Source organism: Alnus glutinosa, chromosome 14 (genome assembly GCF_958979055.1).
Source record: "Alnus glutinosa chromosome 14, dhAlnGlut1.1, whole genome shotgun sequence".
Lineage (NCBI taxonomy): Eukaryota > Viridiplantae > Streptophyta > Magnoliopsida > Fagales > Betulaceae > Alnus > Alnus glutinosa.
The window spans coordinates 25,181,573-25,198,734 of record NC_084899.1 but is presented as its reverse complement, the minus strand read 5'-3'; the positions used below and the strand labels follow the sequence as shown (position 1 = coordinate 25,198,734).

At 35.9% G+C, this 17,162-nt stretch overlaps 2 protein-coding genes across 3 annotated transcripts; both read right to left on the bottom strand.

The window, feature by feature from the left end:
• Nucleotides 1-3,026: 3,026 nt before the first annotated feature.
• LOC133857099 (putative uridine kinase C227.14) lies at nucleotides 3,027-9,123 on the bottom strand. Of its 2 annotated transcripts, XM_062292222.1 has the most exons (13): nucleotides 8,968-9,123; nucleotides 8,560-8,696; nucleotides 8,414-8,457; nucleotides 8,207-8,239; nucleotides 7,990-8,070; nucleotides 7,349-7,541; nucleotides 6,805-6,835; nucleotides 6,664-6,722; nucleotides 6,393-6,466; nucleotides 5,334-5,420; nucleotides 3,540-3,601; nucleotides 3,400-3,428; nucleotides 3,027-3,298 (listed from the first exon to the last, which is right to left on the bottom strand). In XM_062292222.1, exons 1-13 carry the CDS (start codon nucleotides 9,008-9,010, stop codon nucleotides 3,212-3,214), a joined length of 960 nt encoding a protein of 319 aa, XP_062148206.1. In that variant the 5' UTR covers nucleotides 9,011-9,123; the 3' UTR covers nucleotides 3,027-3,211. The 2 variants fall into 2 exon arrangements, with proteins under 2 accessions (XP_062148206.1, XP_062148207.1); XM_062292223.1 differs by lacking the exons at nucleotides 3,027-3,298; nucleotides 3,400-3,428; nucleotides 3,540-3,601 and adding an exon at nucleotides 3,660-3,778 and having other exon boundaries at nucleotides 8,968-9,117.
• Nucleotides 9,124-11,688: 2,565 nt separating this feature from the next.
• Nucleotides 11,689-17,162, bottom strand: LOC133857098 (F-box/LRR-repeat protein 17). Its single transcript, XM_062292221.1, has 11 exons — nucleotides 16,420-17,162; nucleotides 15,622-15,723; nucleotides 15,395-15,539; nucleotides 15,115-15,299; nucleotides 14,840-14,944; nucleotides 13,674-13,771; nucleotides 13,341-13,561; nucleotides 13,189-13,255; nucleotides 12,997-13,082; nucleotides 12,280-12,378; nucleotides 11,689-12,009 (listed from the first exon to the last, which is right to left on the bottom strand). The coding sequence occupies exons 1-11, from the start codon at nucleotides 17,022-17,024 to the stop codon at nucleotides 11,944-11,946; spliced, it is 1,779 nt and encodes a 592-aa protein (XP_062148205.1). The 5' UTR covers nucleotides 17,025-17,162; the 3' UTR covers nucleotides 11,689-11,943.

The following is a 17,162-nucleotide window of genomic DNA, read 5'->3' as shown; positions in this document are numbered from 1 at the left end:
TTGCGTGTTTTAATTTCTTCCTTAAATTACTTAATATTATTCTTCTTTTCTTATGATATTTATCTGAATCAATCAATGCATATATATATATATATATATGCTCTCTTTTTATTTTTTATTTTGTGTGTGTCAGTGTGTGTGTGAAAGCTAGTAGTGAGACCACGTACGTACGTGTCTTAATTGCAAATGTTTCATGGGCAAGGTGAAAGAGGGAACACGAACATGTGCATGTTGATGGAGCATTTATGCATGGCCATTTGTTTTGGTTAGATGAAATTATTATTGTAGATCCATGAAAGAGATTGGCAATATTATTTGGGCATGCTACAATGAATAGCGAAAAGGAAATTAGAGTAAGCATGCAGCTAGCAAAGCAAGTGTGCATGTGGGTGGCCGAAGGAAGGTGCCATCACATCATGATCATGAATTTGTACATTTGACCAGTGAGCATGGTCCCCTATGTGCCTGGAACTTTGCGATGATCAAGGACGTCGTTGCAGCCACTTGCAATTTCATATTGTTTTCGTATATCATCAACGTGATCATCCATGTACTTAAATATATATATATAGTTTCTTTCTTTTTCTATCTCTCTCAAATATTGGATCTGATATATATATATATATATATATGCTGGCTGCAGAGCTATGCATTTCCGCTAATGGAAACCTGGTCATACAAAAACACACAATTCTGGGGGAGATCCGATACTGTTGTCCCCTTTTAATTACTTACACGATTAATGTGAACGTATCCAGAAATGATCCTGATCTTCAATTAATTACCCTTAAGTAATATGGAGAAAGAGAGAGAGAGAGAGATTATTCTAAGACATAGATCGAGGAAGGATTAATATTATTTGGTGCATGCTTCAATGAATAAGTCCCAGCATGCAATTACATGGTTTAAATACTTGTTATCATCTTCTGTCTCTCACCAAGATGGAACGTACCCACGTTAAAGTAGGAATTAAATTCACAATTATTTATAGAAAATGATACAAATTCATTCCCTACTTATTTTTTACTCCTCTCTTTTTTAAATTCACCATTAGATTTGTGGGACCCAATATAAGTCTCACAAATCTAATGGTGATTAGGTCCCACAAATCCAATGATGAATTTAAAACTTAGTTGTATGGAAATGGGCAGGAGATGAATGTCTAACATGTCCTTAATTATATTAGCTAAAGCTTTTGGGTTGTATCATAGCAGAAGTCATGAATTAAATTGAAACTATGTCTATGTAATTTACTACTCGTTTTAATTAAATATTTCACTTGTTGGATCTCACTTATATATAATTAATGAGGAATGAGAGTGTTAGATTAGTAGTAATTGAATAATTAAATTTTGAATTTTCTACCAACTTGAGTTTTTGAGATAATTGATGATTTAACACTAATGTAATATATATATATATAAATTAATGGCGCTGAAATATGTTGGCATGCATGCATAGATCGAGGATCGGTGCAAAAATGACAAGATCGAATTGGTAGAATCATGAATGTGTAATTTAAACAATATCGTGCAATATATGTGAAGTAAATCAAGCATTACTTTGGCTATAAATATCAAAATCACGCATAAACCCCTAATCTGAAAAGCTTTTTTCAGCATGCAGTCATGGCCACAGAGCTACTATTTTCAGGCTCAAAATCCATTATTTTTCCATTCAAAAATTACTGTTTTAAGTTATTTTGTCATTTCAGGAAATATTTCATTTATAAATTTAGGAAGGTTTTTAATTTATTTCCTACGTATAATTATGTAGACTCTGAGACGCATTTGTGAATAATTTCTTCCCAAGACAGAGTTATCATGAGACTAATCATTTGATCGAATTCGAGACTGTAAATCTACCAATAAAATCATGCATGCATCCTACGTACCTAGGAATTGATTCTGCTTACAATTAATTGAATCATACCACAAACCTACGTACGTGTATTTATTTAGCTAGCACTCATTAGAGCATTTCCAATTAAGCTATTATGTTTATTTATACTGAAAGCATACGACATTTTTTTTTTTTTAAATATGACAGTTAGAAAAAGAAAAATATTTCAAAAATATGACCGTTAGATAAGTTAAATAATATTCAAAAATATAACTGTTATAATAAGACAAATATTTCAGAAATATGACCGTTAGGAAAAGACAAACATCAAAAATATAAATGCTAGAGAAAGAATAAAGAAATCTTCGAAAAAATAAAATTAAATTAAATGGAATAGTGAAGCTGGATAGATAAAATAGTAAGGCTGTTGGGGTGCTTTAAAAATGTTAATAAGTCAAATAGTGAAAAGTAATTTTACCTATTTTGACTAGTAAAATCTAATAGGTCCACTAGAAATGCTCTTTTGGGATACTTCCAATCTGTTTAATGAGCAACCCTTTCCAAGTTAGTACCATCTGAGATTGAAGGCTTAAGAAACAAAAGAAAATTGGGCATATGGCAGTAATCGGGCCTAGGCCCAATAAAAAGTTCAGTCCAACAGCCACGCCTCCAGGTTTCAGCCCCGTGACAACTCAAATCCAGGCCAGCCCGCCATGCTATGCCAATGGCCCAATCAAAGGGCAGGATCACATGCATTTTAAACACCTTGTTTAATGGACTAAATTAGACTAAATTGAAGGAAAACTTTATCCGGACCACGGAAGGAGACCCAAGCACTAATCATGTTTAGTGCAATTTTGCTTTTTTCTTCTTATTATGTATATTGCCCTGTTATTTACATAGTGGAAGTAGCTGATAGGCAGGATGAAAGCTACTAGTGCAAATGTGGGCAGCTCCTAGGACACAGCTTCCTCAAAACTGCTTCATGCATACCTTTCTGCAATACCAAACAGCAGCAACAGATACCATTGCCTACTCACCATCTCACTGGTTAATCCTTTCATTTCTTTTCTTTTTGCCAAGGATAACTCGAGGAGATAAGGGGAGATTTTCATTATGATAGGTAAAATGTAAAAATTCCCCTCAATTTTATACCAGTTTCCAAGAGTGCAACATTTAAGCCATTTTTCAAACAAAGATGAAACGTGGCCAGTTTCTTCCATTAATGAATTCAATGTATGCACATACATAACGAAAACAAATATATGATCAACTTTGTATGCTTTCCATCTTCCCCTGTTTTGCATTAACTTGATGCAAAACTGATCTCTACAAATTACTTCAGGTATAGAGCCACTTGATTTCACCTTCAGAAGTCAAGCGATTTGATTACTAAATCTACATTCTTCTTAGACTTGATTATAAACTCTGCATTAGGCCGGTCATTGTAGTCTATCTGCTGGATGAGTGTAGAGTTATATGCAATTCACCACAGAGGCAATTGAAAGAATCCACTTAAAATTTACAAGTTTGAATTTCAAAGAAAGTGAGGCTTACCCGCCATTTAGCAACATCTGGGGGCTTTCCTGTAATAGACAGAACAAAAAGAAAAAGAAAAATACAATCATAAGGCACCATTTCTTTCTATTGTCCCTTTTGGAGGAAAGTAGCTGGTTAAAAAATTAAGGACCACATACCTGTTGAAATATGTCTGTTTAGGACTCGTCGCATTGATGTGTCAATATCAACCTCAATGAACCTTGGAGATAAAATCATCATTGTTTTAAACAATAATATGTGCAATGCAACTAAATTGCATTTGTTATGTTAAAAGCAGTTTATGAAAGAAGAACGACCAAGCAGTAGGAGCATTGTGAGGCGTAAGATTCGAGCATTGTCATCCCTAATTTTGTTCCATTACTTTGTTAATATAACTCTAAATAAAAAAACCAAAGATCTTCATCAGGATGGCAATATAAACTCACCATAAGATTATAAATGAAAATGAGGCAACAGCACTGCAATCAATAATAACTTCAAAACTACAGTGCAGGCTAGTGGCCCAGAATCTATAGAATTACAATTAAAAGTAAAACTAATGTTAATTAGGGTTGAAAGGATTATCCTTTAAATACTTTAAAATGTGTATTTGTGTTTGTGATTTGGCGGAGCTAGGATCTTCTCTTTGTGGGGGTGAGACTATGGCTTGGGCGAGGGGCAGGGAGATGCAGTTGTTGGAGCAGAGAAGCAGCGGAAAGAAATTTCTAGAGAGAGAGGGAGGAAAAGAATGAGTGCGGCTGCTGATATTAAAACAACGTCATTTTCATAAGCAAAAAAGACAGAAAACTAATATATACATAAATATACGAATAAACCTTATTTTATAAAAATAATATAAGTATTAGCGAGTATATATTAGGTTGCTAATATTAAAGCGTCATTTTTTTTAAGTAAAAAGATAGAGAACAGACGCACGTGAAAATTTTATGAGATTTCTTATTTTCCATGATGGTTGTTGTGGATATTATCAAACGACCTCTTTTATTTAATTGCACTCACAACCGAGATCCAGAAACTCCCTTAACTTCTATTATTTGACTATTTGTTGGTTACATAGAGAAACTTCCTAAAAGTCTATCATACTTCACTCGTTCTCTCTGTGAAGGAGAAACTCTCTACAATACTCCCTTAAAGATTCTCAGAGCATTTTCCCTTGACCACAAATTCGAAGTAAAACCCATTGGTTTTTTCTTCATTTTCTGTGAATTTTGTTCAACTGAGTCACAAGTCCGACTAAACACATTCATAAAACTGAACAACCAAGTTTACACAAAGTCCGAAGATTACTTACTAAAACTAAAACCACTAATTCCAAGCACAAAAGTAGTTTTGGTACACAATTAGCTAAGTTGACCCACTTACCAAATATCCCCTAAAGACAGTATGAATCTTCACAGCAGCCCACCTCTCTTGTCCACCACCAAACACAGTGCCCCCCAAACTACACCATTTTTGCCAGTCTCTGCCAGAGTTGCCAATAGTGATCCTCTGTCAGTTTTATTTCAATTGACTTCATTTCACTTTGTCAACTACAAGAGACTTGGTGGGTGATGGGTTGCCACAGTGGTGGTGGACACATTGGCGGCACACAATAAGGAGGAGGAGGAGTAGAAGAAGAAGAAGAAGAAGCAAACTTTTGCAAGGGTAGATTTTTGCAATTGCAGGGGCGGGCCTTAAAACGAACCTAAGAAAAAAAAAATTCCAAATTCCCCCCCACCCCCCAACCCCAATGTGTAATCCAAGCACATCAAATGTAAAAAACAGTGCCCAGAACTTGTCAATACAAATATAAAATGTAAGCACACATAAGTTCTCAAGATCAATTTTCCACCATTTCACACCATGTAAAGTGAGTAGAATGAAACTAATATACTTCAACATGCAACTGATGACCAGAGATTAACAATATCCTTGAAGAATCCAATACTTACCACTTCTCATCAAATGTAGATGATATGTCTTTCCAAACTCCATCTTCCATGAATATATAATTTCCTTCTACTATAATCACTTTGTGCCTGAAAAGAGAAAAAACTGGGCTAAGGACATTTAGGCTTTACTAATAGAATATATAGGGCTTTTCTTTTATTAGTAAAGTAGCTTATATTCTACACATTGATAATAGCATCTTATTAGAGTGTGGGGATGAATGTGTAGAATATCTACTAATAATTAGGATTTATAAAAAATATATATATATATATAATAATTTTTTTAAAAAAAAAAAAAAATCAATAAGCCACTTATGGTAAAAACATTATCTGCATCAAGCACTAATATATTTTTAACGTTTGATTAGATCGGGAAATCATTCAAACTAAGAACAGATGCTTGTTGCTTCTTTTTTTTGTTTCCCTATAATTGGAGCCATGGGGCTCTATCAATTTATTCACTTAACCCTTCCTTTTTTTTTTTTCTTTTTTTTTTTTTGCACGTCAAGAATTCAAAGATGATTTTGGATTGATCCAATAAGATAAGAACAAAATATTCTCAGAATTGTCCATTAATACGACATGTTGCTTTTTCCATTCCTTCCTTTTAGGGTCAGTCGTGGCCAAAGTATAAACTAGAGGGTGCCAAACTCGACTAGGAGATTAAAATCATGGATATATTATAAGCATTAGATTTATAAAAGCGATTTCTCCATTACTAAATCAAACAATAAAGGATAGTGATAAAACAAAGAGAGCCTGAGCTCGATTTCGCATATTGATAGGGGATGCCAAAAATACGATAGTATAGTTCTAAGAAAACTCACCCATTAAGCATAATATTCTTAATGTTCAAATTTCCTATCAGCTCATTTACATCAAATTTAGCCTTCACAAAGTTTATTGAATTTGCTAGTTCAGTGCATAATATTCTTAATGTTCTAAATGCTGATCAGCTCGCTTACACCAATTTAGCCTTGACAAAGTTTATTGTATTAGCTAGTAACAAGCTTCATATTTCCAAGAAAATTCTTCAGGTGAAAGAAACAAATTACTCACTGAAAGCCCACAAAGATGTCATCCTCCACTGGATCTCCAATGCCATGGTCAAATGATGGCACGAAAACTGATCCCTGAAGAAACAGTCACTTCAGAGTGCAAGTTGAGTAATGCACTTATGCAGTTCTCTCACATACACACATGCATTCATGCACATGACAAAAGAAATTCCTTATTATGAAGAGTGAACAAGCTGGTGCACTAATGAACAAACTTACAGATTTGCAGTAAACAAATTAATAAAAAGTTTTCAACACCAAAAGCCAGTCACCTGCTTTCTTAAAGTCTGGAGACATGAAAGTAGTCGTGCTGGATCAAATGTCCATGGAGCTGATTCATCAATTAGAAAGATTACAGCTTTTGATGCTTACAAGGTTTTTAAATCAGTGATTACAAAATACAGAAACCTCACCTCCCCTTCTTGCATGGGCTTCCTTTGGATTCTACAATGAAAGAACATTACTCGAATAAGAAGTTATCAATATTTTTTCATTAACACAGAAGTCTGATTTGTGAATTTATGAGTATAACACGCAAGGGGGGAGGAAAAAAAAAAGGGAAAGAGCAGAATTTAGCATCTTATTTCTCAAATAAAACGCCTCAAGGAATGCTAGATACAACGTGTGAATCAGTTCAGGGAAAAGCTAGATACATTGTGCAAAATCAGGTAAATCAAATACTTATTATGATCCATATTTACATAACCAACTCGTGACTTGTCACCCAAAAGCTTAATTTTTTATAGTTTTACAGTCAGAAGCTTCTTATGACATTAAAACTAGTTCGAGCGTGTTAGCATGTTTCTCTAATTTCTAGGCTTTGCTGATTTTGTTCATGTTATATTTTTTATTCTGTTTGAAGCTATGACAGGGCTGACCCCAAAAGTAAAGCAAGGAAATGCTATGTAATCCATAAAAGAAAAAACATAAAGATTGAGTCTAGAAAGAAAGGCTAACCTCCATCTTGTCCAGCTGAGAACGATGGAGATGAAACCCATCCATGGGAAGAACCATAGCTACATCTGGAGGCTTAACTTGGGAATCAAGTGATGAAGCTTTCTGGGGCCATAATTTGTTTACACGTCGTGCTACTTCATTTGCTAGAGTGCTCTTTCCAGAACCAGGAGGACCAGCCAAACCCACAATGTATCTGTATGGTATTTTAGGGAGGTGAATTATTTTTAGAGTAATGGGCAAGACCCAAATCAAAAGAAAAGATGTTCTTTATATGAATGCCAAACCAACAAGACAATACATACAAAATAAATAAATACAATTAGCTTTTAGAAGCTATTAACTATTCTCTGAAGGTGCCTGGTCCCTGGACTACGAGAAACACACATTGAAAGGTGGAGACCCCATTTAAGAAAATATCATCAAAAAGAGTAGTGTACGGATATATACGCACACAGACGTTTTCATTCGAGCAACCAAAAGCCACTTGTATATAGGATATCGTAAGCTTTATAATAATTCAGAACTTCAAAAAATGTGCTCACTCTTTGTATGTGATTTGTCTTTGCCACATCTAGCAACACACAATTAGAAAACACCAAATTTCACAATTTTCTTTTCTGATTCGGGAAACTAGAACTTACTTCAACTTGGGATTTGATGCTATTGCCGCCGCAGTAGGAAGAAGCCGCTGGGCTAAAGCATCGTATATGTCATCAATACACCTTGAAGAAATAGAAGCAACAGTTACTACAGTTAAACAGCAAAATCAGAAAAGTAACTGATATGCATAAAAAAATATCACTTTCCATCTAACAATTCAGCGTATTAAATAACTTGTGACACTTGCAGATACCATACCTGCCCTCCACCACAGGAATTTCATCAATACACCTTGAAGAAATAGAAGCAACAGTTACTACAGATAAACAGCAAAATCAGAAGACTAACTGGTGTGCATAAAACTGGTGTGCATAAACAAAAAAAAAAAAAAAAAAAAAAAAAAGATCACTTTCCATCAAACAATTCAGCGTATTAAATGACTTGTGACACTTGCGGATACCATACCTGCCCTCCACCACAGGAATTTCTCTTATTTGACTGCACAAAACCTGCAAAACAGAAAACGAAGGTATCAAAATAGAATTACCATATCAAGAATAGGCAGAACCAAATCTCCAGATTCCAACTTTGAGCTTTAGCAATCGAAAAACCTTCACGTTGTTGGGCTTCCCAATGGGAATTCCAGTTTGAGCAAACAAAGGTGGGACAACTGCTCTGGTAGATGAAATGGACACTATACACCGATTCCATAAAGGAAGTTTCACCCTTTTCTGAAGCAGCAATGACTCTGCAAATAAATAAATAAACATTACAGAAAATTTGTTGAGCGTGAATCAAAAGAAATCAGATAATTAAGAAAAAAAGAGGACCCAGGTGCAAGAACTTTCTTGGGTGTTTATGGGTCCGTTTGGAAACAATAATAATCGTTGATAAAATTGGATCCAAATTGAACCCAATTCATTTCAACTGATTTACATGTTAAAAGAATCATCTCACTTTCGAATTGGATTGGCTTGAGTTTTGATTGAGTTTTTCATCATGCATGCATGCAAACACACCTGAATAACCTCTTGTTGTCGTCAGAGACAAAGAGACCTCCATTTCCTAATCGCAGAGAGAGAGAAAACAGAAGTTGATTTTGCCTTAAAAATAAAAACAAAGAACGAGGTAAGGAAAGTGTGCGAAAAAAGTAAAGGTTGATGGGGAAAGACACCCTTTGCCTTTTGCATATTATATATATAGAACTCTTAAATATTGGATTAAGTGCGGATAAAGATATCAACAGAGATAAATACAAACGTAAAACGTTCCAGCAAGGCACGGCATCACAGCAAGTCAGCAACTCAGCCTTATCCTTTGTAATATTTGACTTTCCTTTATATATATAATATATATTGTATAGTCATGAGTTAAACGTTATTATAAGTACAAGTCATGCCACATTCCCACGCGTATTCAGTAGAAAGTATTGCATCGAATACAATTGACTTTATTATATATTTATATGGTATCAAAGCCCAAAACCGACGACGTCGTTTTGATCCAATGGCAGTAACATCCCTCTTCCAGTCAAACGTCTCCTTCTTCAACTACCTCCGCCACCACACCTCTCCTCAACCTTACTTTACTCATCACATCAATTTCAAACTATCTTTTATGGAAGGCACAGATTGCTCAATTCCCTTATTTTCAAGGCTAAAGTCTGTTTGGCTATGTTGACGCTTCAACGCCATTTCTCTCGGACTCTACCACAGAGGTTCAATGGTCTCAACTAGCAAACCCTTAAAATATTATTCAACATTATACTATCGAAGTAAAAAAAAATTCATATTCAGTACTTGGGGCTTCATTTTATTTGAATTTAGATTTTGGGTTTCTAATTTTAAGTTTTCTAACACTATAATCTTTAGGTTTTGCTCAAATATAAAATTGATAACTCTTTCACATTACCATTAAAGTTAACGGTTTGTCATCTGCGACATGTGTCTCATTTGACACCTCAGTATCCATATCAGTACCCAGATGCAATGACGCGTCAATAACTGCTAAGGCATTCAATAACATTAACAGAAATACACGCAAAAAACCAACAAAAACCAACCAATCCGACACGTCAAACTTAGAGAAACACAAAATTTGGGAGAAAAAGAAAAATGAAAAAGAAACACCTACTTGCAACTTCTATATATTTTATTGTCCGTCGATAAATTATTCGACTACATCTTTCATCTACCTCTCCAACTTCTCATCCTACAAGTAGAATGAGGTACGGAAGATATGTATGAAAGATGAAGGAAAATAATTTCTAATTGTCGGTCTCTTTTACTTACAAATGTAATAGTGGAGAGACAAATAAATAAATTTCAAAGAAAAATGACTCCTGCACAACAGTTGTGCACATGTTGTGCAGGAGTGTAGACACATGGGTGAGACTCATGAAGTGAGTCTTATCACATGAGTCACATTCTATGTGTCTACGGTTGTGCACATGTTATATATAACTGTTGTGTAAAGATTACTGCTCAATTTCAAAAATCAAGTCACGGCGAAAACAAGGCCTTCAAAAACAATTAGAGCCCACAATCTCGTCATACCTTCTTTTGCATTTGTACTAAATTTTAAAGAAATCAATAGGCATGCCGCATGCGACCCTTCGTGCATAAAAAAAAGAAATCAATAGGCATGCGACCCTTCTGATTCTGTTGAACATTTGTCACTGTGGGTTTGCTATTTTAAGTTCTCATAAGTGTTGCATTTCTCTAAATTTCACACAACAGATCGATTGGTTTTGTGGTTTTTCTTTTTTTATTGGGGTGGGAGAAAATATAATTTTGGCCCCAAAACTACCGCTCATTACTGTCAAATGCGCTACCTAGATACGCCAAACTACCGTCTTTCAACGCACCAAAAATAAAAATAAAAAATAAAAAAACAAAAGAAACACCTTCGTCAACATTAGACGCCAAAATGTATGAGAAAGTGGTTTTAATATTTAAAAAAGCACGTAGATATTAAATAACGAGAAATAAATTTTTTTAATATTTTTTAAAACCAGTTTAATGACATTTATTATATACGTGCTTTTTTAACTAGAAAATTTTCTTTTTCATACTGAGATGATGTCGAGAGCCCAAGCTTAAACAGTCTATATTAATGATGTTGGTCGTTCAGGCGTCTCAGTCTGTACCAACAAGATGCCAGACACCCAGGTGCAAGCAATATATACCAACTGGGTGGTGTCACGTGGCCCAAATTACTACCCCAACCGAAAGCTGCCGATGACCCAAGTCATTCCCTATAAATAGGATCCCACTGTAGCAAATAAATAACCCAAGCCTTTACCATCTTTACAGCCTTATATTTCTCTAATTCTTCACCGACTTTGGTATTAAGTGTTCCTGGTCGGCTCCTCAATGAATCACTCTTACCTATTCCCTGCCTTTACAGGTGTCCTTGACCGAACTTATCTGCACACAACCAACTGTAATGACAAAAACAAAATACAATATTAAAACCCTTACTGCTACGCCTAAAAGCATAAACGTTTTATGTTAGGTTTTCACATGCGAAATTCTGTTCAAATCCACAAAAAAGGGTGTAATTTTCTCTGAGCCAGTTTCCACTGCATGGGACTTTCTAAATAGTTATGCAGCAAAAGGATCAAAAGAGAACCGGCATCAATCATTTCGCGACCACAGAAAAATTCTCTTCAAATTTAATGTATTACTTCCACAAACTCCAAGTCATGGGTTAATAAAAATTCTAAACATTGGCACTGGTAAGTTAAAGATATAACTTTATTTCATAGATGAGGAACTGATAAATCCCTTGCATAATGACTTCAAGTTCGAAACAAAAACAATTGGGTTTTTCTATTTTTTTTTTTTTTTTTTTAAGGGGAAGGCAATTATTCTACAAGGCACCAATCCCTTGCGTAATTTTGAACAAAATTACAGACTGTTTGAATACATGGGAAACTAACATAACAACAGACGAGATTGAATCATGTATAGAAGTCCAGAGAACATGTGTGATCAGTTCACAAGAACATTACACTGCCGTCTCTCGACCCTCCTTTGCTTCTTATCATCATCATATGACTGTAAAAAGAAAACATGATCATCGGTAAGATACCAAAATCCACCAAAGCAGTCTTTACATAATTAAAAGAGGTATTTTAATTTATCATCTAAATAATCTTCTAACAGCAACTTAGTATTTCAAGGAAATGAGTCACTTTATTCAAGCAGTAAGGTGAACAATAAATAAATAAAGACTATCTTTATTCTTTTTAATTCCTAAAACCAATCTCATGTCAGTTCCCCCTATCCAAACATTGGTTGCAGTTAAACACGTTTTTTCAGCTTTACCTGTGCACTGAGAAAATGAGGAACACGAACTCTTTTGGAGCCATCAGCTAAACGTTTACAGGGTAATAAATTTTCCATAGCAGAAAAATCATCGCTGACCTGCAAATAATTGCAGGTAAAAATTTAAGCTATAGTTTAACTCTACAACAGGATTTAGAAGATTAATTAAGATCATAATTTAAGACAAGAATCTTAAGTTTTACTTCCAATCTACCTCAAAGTCTAACTTGTGATAATTATGTCTCAAATAGAACATAAAACATTAAAGAAGATTGTCAATGCAAAAATGAATTGTTTCCTGCATCATGAGTGTGATAGAACTCTGCCCTTGAGAATCAGAGATTAAGAATTTTATAATATAAGATGAATGCTGCACGAAAATGAGCTTATCTCCCTAAAAAGAACCGGCATTCATTCTGCAGAATTACAGAACTTATTGTCAACATGAAACTGCAATTTTGCATGTTTTGTACTTCAATTATATGCAAGAGAAAATGCTTGCTATCAGCCTATTTCTACTATAGTGGTTTACCAACTTCGCTAGGAACCAAAAATGCAATCCCTCATGTTGGACGATCAGAGAATTTGACAATAATAAAGTACAATAATGCTGCAGTCAAGTTAGCTATGAGAGCTCTCTAGATCTATTTCCCAGATTCAGTTTTCTGAAATACAAAACAGAGCTTGTACACAAGCTGTACTCAGGTTCTAACTTACCTGATGTTCAATGGTTCCAATCAACAACTCTTGGCAACCTGAAGCATGCACACTCTCTAAAGTGGGGCACTGAAGCAACAATCTCTCTGGGAATGTAAACATAATAATGAATTTCATGTTATTTAATAACTTATAAATCGCAACAATGACCAAAGAGATCATTATCTAAGAATGACGCATCAAATAACATACCTGGATGCAAATTCTTACAGGAGTTTAGATTCAGATCATTCAGTGCAGGGCAGTTTAAATATAGAGCCTGCATTCAGATTCACAAACTAAGAACCCGAGATAAGACCATACTGATACAAGAACGCAATTTACTTTTAAAATTAGAGTCTCACATCTAAGCCAGAACAACCCCACAAACTGAGTTTTTTCAGCCGGTTATGCTTGATAATCAGCTTCTGGTGAATAAGGTGTAGTTTGGTGTTCGAAAAGTGCTTTAATTCTGAATCACTGCTTTCATCAGGGATTGGATTCTGGGAATTGGGATCACAAATGGTCATGCCACAATCCATGAGTTCAAGAAGAGGCAATTGAGCTGTGGCAAACTGAATGCCACCTGAAAATTATAAACGACAGATTAATGAACAGAAGACAATGTGAAAACAAATAACTAGGACATATATAGATCCAACAATGAATTAGATGTAGAGCCTCGAATAGGTAATTACTTGAAGTAATGTTAGGACAAAGAGCAAGAAGGAGTCTTGAAAGTGTTTCAGGAAACACATTGCAGATCATTCCAATGCCACTATCACTGATGCTTGATCTGAAATTAGGAAGTATGCGTCAAAATTCAAATCTCTAATATGAGAAGTGAGGAAGCTATCATCGTAAAGTACACATTATTTTTCCATTTTTCACTTTCACTCAAAAGCCTACAACTGAATATTTGAAGCCAACTTGAAACAGAACTCGGTAGACAAACTATGATGCAAGTTATATGACTTGAAAGTTCAAAGATTCCTCTAATAAAATGTTATTCCTCTTTATCCTAAAACAAAATTGTTACCTTCAAAACCTGGTGTAAGGATATAACGAGACTCATTTTTATTGTTATTCTTTTTCTCTTTTTTTTTCGCTTCCGCATGAAGTGCTTACAGTGCAAGCCTTTCTCCAGTATCAATTCAGACAAATTTCGCAGTGCTTGCTAATATTGGACAAGCATGTTATATGCTAACACAATCAATTATGTAACGACTCAGGGAAAGCACTAGTCACATATATGATATCACTCTAAAAGGACTATACGATTTAAATCTTCTCTATAATCACTTATAAAACTCAATTTCACTTAATAAGTAATATAAGACTTCACACCCATAAATGTTTTTATAAATCCCCCACTTTATGTAAATTACTCATGTTCCCAATGTGAGACCGAAGTGATACCATCTCCTTCCCTTAATTGTTTCCGCCAGGACTACATCATACGGTGCTCTAATATCACATGGGGTTACTAAGTGGGTCTGTTACCATTTATAACAACTCAAAGAAAATGACTAGCCACATTTACGCTATCACCCTAAAAAAGCTAGTCAATTTGAAATTTCCTTTGAATCACTTATAAAGCCAGTTTTACCTGGTAAATAAGTAATGTGAGACTTAGAACTTATTAAAATCTTTATAAACCACACACTCTACATGGTACTCATCTTCTTAATATAAGACCGGAGTGTTACAAATTAACTATGGTGTAAGTAGTTGAATAATACCAATTGAATAATTTATATTCAACTTTTTATGATATTTTGATTAGTTCAAAATAAAATTAAAAATAAAAATAAAAAAATAAAAAGGGAGATCAATGCAGCTGGACTTGGAAGGAAAAACATACCCACTCAAGTCAAGCAATTCTAAGTTTGGATTGCTTGAAGCAATGGCAGCAACAGATGCATCAGTGATTTCAGATCCGAGAACAAGTGAAAGCATTCGCAACCACCTGAAATTTTTTGAAATGAAACAATCTTCATTGAACTTCTTATTATTCTCCAGTGGTCAGAAGAAATTGTGATATTGTGAGGAATGTGGAAATTGACAGAAAACATAATTGAAGTAAAGAAAGCTAAATAGTACATTAAAGATGGCATAAACCATGGTCACTTGACAGACCTTAGCTGTGCAGCCGTAAGAGCAAGCACAACAGAGTGAGAAAGCCGAACAGATGCAATGTGTATGTTTTGCAGCCTCGGGCAGTTCCTTCCCAAACCATCAACCATGGTAGCGAGATCGGTACTATCATTTTCTTGGCAAGAAAATTCTAGGGAAATCTCATTCAGATTTGGGCAGTTGAAAACCTAATAGGTGTGAACAGGTACAACAAAATTAACTCAAATGTAGAGAAATCTCACAGCTTAAGTAAATAATAGTAAAAAAAGAAAAAAGCAATCACCGTCTTAGAGAGCGAGTATAGATCCGAAAGCCAAAGTGTAGAAAGACTGGACGAACAAAGAACAAAACCCCCAAGATTAGAACACCCTTCCATTTTAAGGCTTTTGAGACATCGTTTATCCACGACAAAACGACCCAATTCATCACTGCATTTGCAAAATCATAGACCCAATTAATCAATCAATTTAAACGAAGTTTTATCACCTCAAAGAAGAATGGGAATTATACCCAGTGATCCGATTGATCGCAGTGTCAGATTTCAAGATCTCCATAGATTCCAGATTAGGACATGAGAATGCAATGCAAGCTAGCATTGTTGCATCCACATCACTGCAACACCATAGAAAAATTAATAATGATAATATTTGGATTAAAAAAAAAAAAAAAAACAACAACAACAACAACAACAAAAAATAAAAATCCGTTTTGATCCAGTTTTGTTTTCTTTCAAAACACTTGTACTCTTTGAAAGCGAAAACCGCATTGATCACTTCGAAATCACAATCAGAAGCACTCAAAATGCTTATCGATCAAGCAGTAAAACGTCATTCATCGCACTGATCTTTAGAGATCAACACTGCGACGTCGTCTCAACAACAAAATCATAGAAAAATTAATAATGATAATATTTTTTTAAAAAAAAAAAATAACAACAACATCAAAATCAAAATTGGTTTTGATCCAGTATTGTTTTCTTTAAAAACACTTGGTACTTTTTGAAAGCGAAAACCGCATTGATCACTTCGAAATCACAATCAGAAGCACCTCAAAATGCTTATGGATCAAGCAGTAAAACGTCATTCATCGCATTGATCTTTAGAGATCAACACTACGACGTCGTCTCTCACACCGATCTTTACAGATCAAACGACATTTCATTTTTAAGTCATCGTTTCTTCTCAAAAACAATTGTTCAGTTAGTTTAAGAAACTTTTCACGTTGTTTAAGCTTAATGTCCATTAGAATAACCCGATCCGTCCGACGAAACCTTAGATCTGATAGTGTCCCGTGTCGGAGAACCCTAACCTTTCCATTCTAAGGGAGAGCCTAACGATCCCCGGGCATTTCTGCAACACCGATCCAACAAGCCCGACCTGAGCTCTGGCCGGAACCCTAAGCCTGAGCTCCTCCGCCGCCCTCCACAGCCTCTTCGCCGTCTCCCTCCACCCTTTGCACACGCTTGCCGCCGCCAAAAGCCCCGCCGGCGGCAACCTCCTCAGTATCTCCCACAAACACCCCGCCGGAAACCGGCCGGACTCCGGATCCGCCACCGGATCGCCGAGGTCCAAGTCGTCCTCATCCTCCGGGAAGCCGCCGTTGACATCGCCAACATCTTCATCGAAGGAGAGTGCCCGGCGGAAGTGGCGCGTCGGCGGAGGGCGCGTGGCGGAGACGGCGACGGACGAATCGGGTGCGTGAGTGGGCGTGCTGGTGATGGGACTGTTGGTGTCGGTGGTAATGCTGACGTAGCAGGAGTGTCCCTTCTTGGGGAGGCCACATCGACCGCAGGTGTAACTCCCGCGCTTCTTGCCGCGCTTAGGTTCCGAAACGATAATCGCGCCAGCACCACCGGGAGTGGTGAGTCTCCGGGGGAACACATGTGATTGGCTCTGGTGGCGACGGTGTTGCATTGTGTGAGAGCGAGCGAGAGAGAGTGGATGAGAGACTGAGGTGGCCAAGAAATAAATGGTGAGAGAGAGAGAGAGAGAGAGGGTGAAAGAGATGGAGGGAGGGGTCGGAAAGGCGCGGGAGATTGAGGGTATTTTCGC